This window comes from Suricata suricatta, chromosome 2 (assembly GCF_006229205.1).
Source record: "Suricata suricatta isolate VVHF042 chromosome 2, meerkat_22Aug2017_6uvM2_HiC, whole genome shotgun sequence".
In the NCBI taxonomy this organism is placed as follows: Eukaryota; Metazoa; Chordata; class Mammalia; order Carnivora; family Herpestidae; genus Suricata; species Suricata suricatta.
Genome location: NC_043701.1, coordinates 6,135,184 through 6,141,317, shown reverse-complemented (window position 1 = coordinate 6,141,317; position 6,134 = coordinate 6,135,184). Strand labels below are relative to the sequence as shown.

The following is a 6,134-nucleotide window of genomic DNA, read 5'->3' as shown; positions in this document are numbered from 1 at the left end:
GGTCATCATCTTCACCACGTTCTGGGGCCTCATCGGCATCGCCGGGCCCTGGTTCGTGCCGAAGGGACCCAACCGTGGGTAAGGATGGCGCGCGGGCCCGGCCTCCCTGCGGACCCTCCCGGGCGGCGGCGGGCGGCGCAGCGAGCATCTGGGCCCCGCACGCCCGGTGCCGCGCTCCTCCTGTGTCCGCACTGGCAGGCGATCGGGGCCAACGAGCGGAGGCGGCGAGCCGACTGACGCGGGGGGCAGTTAAGGGTCCCCCCCCACCCCCCAGCCAGTGGTGCTAGAGGCCGTGGGTGGCCGCTGATGTGGGTTGTGGGCCGCCGCTGTCGCCAGCAGTGACCTTGAGCGAACATGACCCCTTCAGGTCTCACTTTCTTTTTAAGGCTACTGTGAGGATGACCCGAAATAACGCATGACACGGATTATGTACTGAATAATTCTTAGCCGGTTTTGTTGTTTCCTGAAGGGCCCCTGGCAAATTTCTGTACCTTTTGCTCAATTTATCTGTTTCTGAGTCATCTTATCCTCAGCTCCGAAGGTGGAAGATTGTTCCTTCACCCCCGTAGACCCCAGTGCCCAGCGCGATGCTTAGTAATATTGAAAGAATGGATCCAGTGTCATTTCCCTGGCACCGACTTGGGGTCCTTTAAGCCAGGGGTCCTGTGGCCTGGTTTGGATTCGGGTGGAGGGTGCTTGGACGCATGGGCACTGTCTCTGATCCTCAAGATCTGCGGGGCTGCGGTCCCACGGCATTACTTTGTGAACCATTTTCGTATCTCACCTCTCCTGCAAACTTCGGTGAGTCCTAACCGAAGTCTGTCCTCCTGCATTTTAAGCTTTGGAGTCCAGAGTCCTCTTTGTATGGACACTGGTAGCTCAGTCCCTGTTCCCTTGAGAACCACTCACTGTGCCTTAGCAATGGCTCCCGGTCTCCTTGCTCCTTGCCTAAGGAAGTTTGCATTCCAGAGGACACTCCAGGGCGTGTTGCTGCACAGGCAGCTCTAGGGGATATCTTTTCCCAGCATGGCTGCCGTAAGATGGCAGAGAGTAGGTGGCAGGGAAGGTACATAATGCACCTTGGATGCTGTGAAGGTGGGCTTCCCCCTGACGTGACGCTTCAGAGTTTTTATCTTCCCTCTTACAATCCACACCCTGAATGGGAGTCAGCCTCCTGTGTCCAGGGGGCATCAGGAAGGCCGACAGGAAGGGGGTGGATACCAGGAGCTCCTTCTCTGGCCCTGGCCTGGCCGTGGGAGGCTGCTGGTGGGCAGCCCCCTGACGTGACCACCACTTCCATTGCAGAGTCATCATCACCATGCTGGTGGCCACGGCTGTCTGCTGTTACCTCTTGTAAGTACCGCTCGCCCAGCTCGAGACCGCCCCTCCTCCCCCCAGCCCTGCCCTCCCCTCTGTCCTGGCGGGACACAGTCCACTTTTGAAAGGCTGAGTCTGTAAAGCATAGGAGAGCGGGCAGTGTGGGATGGCGCAGAGCACGAGGGGCAGGAAGTCACGGACTCTGGGGTCTGGTTCCAAATGCGGCAGCCGAACGGGCCAAGCCCCTCCGCCGCCGTGTTTTCTCATCTGTGAATGGAGCACTCTTTATGCCCAACCGGGCGCCAGGATCACTGGGAGAGATGGAGAGACACAGTGTTCAGGGCTCCACCCTCGACCCGCTGACTCAGTTTTCAACATGTGCACTTCGGAGTTCGCGTTTCTAACACAGGCTCCTGGGCGGGTGTGATGTAGCCGGCTTTGAGCCGTCAGATGAGCAGGAGTCTTCAAACTTGGGAAGGGGGCTCTGGGGTGTCGGAGAATAATTCCAAGGGATTCAAGGACCTGGACAGGCTGAGGGAGTCAATGTCCAGGTCCTGAATGCCCAGATGTTCTCTTCCTAAAACTGCCACTCACGACGGTGCCTCCCCCTTTACGAAAAAAGATGCCTCTCCTCCCACGGCCCTCGTATGTCACCTTCCTCCATGTTTAAGTCATCCTGCCTCCCCAGCCAGGGCGTCCGTCCCAGTTCTGGTTTTGAGGGAAGCCTGTGTGGGCTTCCATCGTGCTGGGTCTCATACGCTGTTTTTCTTTTTTTCTTAAAAAAATTTTTTTTAATGTTTCTTTATTTTTGAGAGACAGAGACCCAGCATGAGTGGGGGAGGAGCAGAGAGAGAAGGAGTCACAGAATTAAAGCAGGCTTCAGGCTTTGAGCTATCAGCACAGAGCCCGACACAGGGCTCGAACCCATGAACCGTGAGATCATGACCTGAGCCGAAGTCGGACACTTAACCCCCCAGGCGCCCCCTTCATACACTCTTTCTATGGGTTACACTTGGCAGGGTTGGGGTGTTCTGAGTTCATAGCAAAACAGGACCAGTAACAGTGATGAGATACTGATTCTTTAGAAGGTAACAGAGCGGCCCGGCTCAGTCGGTTAAACGTCCAGCTCTTGTATCAGTTCAGGTCATAATCTCATGGTCACGAGGTCGAGCCTGCGTCGGGCTCCATGCTGAGTGTGGTGCCTGCTTGGGATTCCTGCTCTCTCTCTGTTCTTCCCCAGCTGGCACTCTCTCTTTCTCAAAAATAAATAAATAAAAACTTAAGAAAACAATAAGAGATAACAGATTCTTTTAAGACAACTGGAATAACAAATGAAACTGGAATATTTCTCAAGACTGCTCAGTTTTTCAAAATACATAGATTAAGGCCCACATCTAACTTTTTTTTACATGGTTTGTTTCAGATTTGGGGTATGTTTTGTAGTTAAAGCCGGTTTTATCTAATTAGATCATGAACTGTTTATTCCTGAGTCTATTCTCTCATTTTACTTTACACGATACTAAATACTTTTTCTACCTCCTATTAACAACAACAAAAAAATAAAACTTGCTACAAAATAATGATTCTTACTACGTTAGTGTGAAATACATGAGGATGTGTGGATTTTCAGAATTCTCTGCAGACAGAGTGTCGCTAAGGCCCTGTGTCTCGGTCTTTTGGGGCCTCGGCAGAATGTCCTCAGCAGTCGCGGAGAGGGCCTCAGAGGGGCTGGGCTTTGACGCCACGGACACCAGGACTTAGTGGGTGGTGGCTGGGAACAGCGGGGATGTGGGTAATGACAGACGCCGAGTGGACGTAGGCGAGGGGGAGACTGGCCGCAGACCAGGTGTGCACAGGTGGAAAGGTGGGGCAGCTTGGGAAAATGCCCCGCCTGGAAATGAGGTTTACAGAACATCTGCTTGTGATGGTGATAAGCAGGCTACAATTATGACAGCTTCCGGGCGTCAGCCACGTGACTGGCTGCTTGGGGGGTGGGGTCTCAGGTGAATCAGCTGGAGCCTTCCCACAAAACCAGGTTGGGCACCACGGGGACCTGTTTCCGGCTCGTGAGGTCATGCACCTTGAGAGTCTCTGGGGGCCCGCTGCTGTGGGCACACAAGTCGTGACAACAGGGTCCGACCCTGCCCCCCACCCCAAGATGGTCCCTGGAGATCGCGCTGGCCTGAAGGACAGCTCCCATCCTGTCCCACGCAGGCCTTGGCGCAGGGCCGTCTGCTCATCAGCCCTTCCTAGGAGGCCATTCTTCGTCTTGCTCCTACAAGTAGGTGATTCTGACGTGCCTGCCAGCAGACCGGCCCTGTCCTGCTCCCAGGTGCCAGCCGGGGGGAGGCCCAGCCCAGAGGCACCCTGGGGCTCGGCTGGGAGGCCCTTTCAGCGTGCCTCTGGAGGCCACCTTACTCCTTCCTGGGTCCCAGAGTCTAGCCCTGGCTCGGGTCTTAGAAATCTACAAACAATCAGGTTAAACCAAACCTAAGCTGGAACCCTCGAACCCCGCCGGGCCAGGCTCCTGTGCGGGGCCGGACCGTGGGTGAGACCCTTCGGCCCGGAGCACAGACCCCCAAGTGTGTGCCGGGTCGGCCTCGTGACCGGACACGGACACATGGCGCAAGGTGCGGAGCGTGGAGGTCCTCCTGTGTCCCGGCTCACCCTCCCTGTGCTGTCCCTGGCAGCTGGCTCATCACCATCCTGGCTCAGCTGAACCCCCTCTTTGGGCCACAGCTGAAGAATGAGACCATCTGGTACGTGCGCTTCCTGTGGGAGTGACCGCTGCCACTTCGGCCCCAGGTACTGGGGGCGCGGACCCTGTGGGTGGGCAAGGGGCCTGGGCATCGGAGGGGAACATGAAGGACAGTCACCAGAGTTCAAGTGTAGATTCAAACTCGTTTATTTGGAAGGCCAGGGTCCTCAGGAGAAGCAGGGCAGGCCCAGCCACAGATGTAGGTTTGCAGGCCGCAGCGGGGGCGGCCCGGGATGCAGGGTGTGTTGCGAGGGAGGGGGGCTTGGGGCACAGGGGCCACGACACCTGGATTGGACAGAGGGGCAGTTGGAGTAGGCCGCGTGGCTGGGGCAGAGACAAGACGAGGAGGTTCTCCAGGTTGGGCGTGGGAGGGGTAGCGGAGAGGACATCTCCACAGCAAGGAGGTGACCCCTTCGTGTGATGTGCTTTTCAGGTGCCCCAGCTCTCCAGATGACGTTGGCTGTGCTGTCCCTGATGACCCCGTAGTCCCCACCCTCACACTGTGTCCGAGTCCCCCCATCCTTCCTAACCTAGGATCTGTCTGGTTTCAGGAGCTCCTGCCTTCTCCGTTGAGTCTGGGCCTTGGGAAGCCCCAGGCTCCGAGTCGGAAGGGGGTGGACCCTGCCTTCTACAAATGTGGCAGCCCCAGAAGGGTCATGTGTCCTACGGAGAAGGGGGGGGTCCAGTCCAGGACGCTCCACGCCTGGGGGGCGGGACCAGAGAGGAAGCCCTGGGTGGGGAGTCAGCCAGCTCTCAGCTCTGCCACCGTCCTGCCCTGCGGCCCCAGGAGGCATCATCTGGCCTCCGTGGGCCTCCTCGGAGACAGAGAGGCCTGAGCAGAGGGCCCCCCAGCTCTTCCCTGGGGTTCTGTAACTTGCCGACACACATAGATGTGAAATTCCTAAGAAAGTTGAAGTAATGGACAAACAGTCACACACGAAAAACAACATAGTAATTTGGGTCAGGATGGAAAGCTGTATGTTTATTGAGCATTGCCTGTAGTTATAAAGTCCCTGAGAGGGGCTGCTCAGGGGCTGTATCTCCTTAGAACACCCTGCTCCACCTTCCGCCCCCATCTTGGTCCCCCCTCTGCAGAAGCTCCCTGTAGCCCGGAAGGCTCAGTCTGGGCCTGGGACTGGATTTCACCCTTTGACTACAGTGGGGTGGGTTTCAGAGCCCCCCTCAGAGCAGCAGCTAGGTCACCTGGAGTTAGGGAGGGTGAAGAGAGGTCAGTGCGGGTGAGCGCTGGGCGGCACTGGGCCCGTCCTGGCCCCTGTCCGTTCCTGCCCTGGGATGGTGACAAGCACCTGGCCTGATGGGACCTGGAAGGCCGAATGTGCAGGAACCAGAGCAGAGGGAAGCCAGGACCCTGCCCATACCGCCCCCCCCCCCAGGAGAGTTGAGGCCGAGACCTCAGGCATTTGTCCACGTCCCAGAGCCAATTGGGGTCCCCCGCTCTGCCACATTGCCTCCCTGAGGGAAGACGCCAATCTCCAATATTTGTTGAGTGTGTTTATTTAACATTGCATTCAGCGGGCGTGTCTTTGGAGCGGTGGTGAGATGTGCTATGTCTCACCTAGGTTTCTTGGTTCTGGGCTTGGCCTGTTGCTCAGAGCTCCGGATTGGGGCTTCCCTTCGACACCCCAGCTCACCGTACGCCCTTGCCAACTCCCTTCCTGTCCTGACCCTCTGGCCCTCCTGCGGAGTGTGGATTGTGCCACAAACCCGATCCACGACTAACGGGCGGCGGCTAAGTCCCGGCTGAGGCCGCGCCTGCTGGCTCTTGCCCCCTGTCCACCCAGTTCTTGTGTGCACGGTGGGTTTGGGGCACCGGAGAGGAGACCGGAGGCTGCTCATAGCCGCGGCTCTGGATCGTGGACACTGTAAACTGCGTTTTCCTGAGGCCGGAAGGAGAGTGGCGCTGTCCCAGGTTCTGCCCAGAAGCAGTTCCGGCAGGAGGAGGATGATTGCTCAAGTCTGCCCGGCCTCCTCTGTGCCCCACACACAGACCCCCGCGGCTCCTGAGGGTGAGCAATAAAGCAGGTCCCCCAAGTCTCCA

General features: G+C 57.6%; 1 protein-coding gene across 1 annotated transcript; it reads left to right on the top strand.

Moving 5' to 3' along the window:
* Position 1: 1 nt before the first annotated feature.
* ATP6V0E2 (ATPase H+ transporting V0 subunit e2) lies at positions 2 to 6,134 on the top strand (the record flags this gene model as incomplete). Its single annotated transcript, XM_029954464.1, has 4 exons — positions 2 to 78; positions 1,306 to 1,353; positions 4,008 to 4,122; positions 4,509 to 6,134. Coding segments are annotated over 3 exons (219 nt in total), but the record flags the coding sequence as incomplete, so codon positions are not given.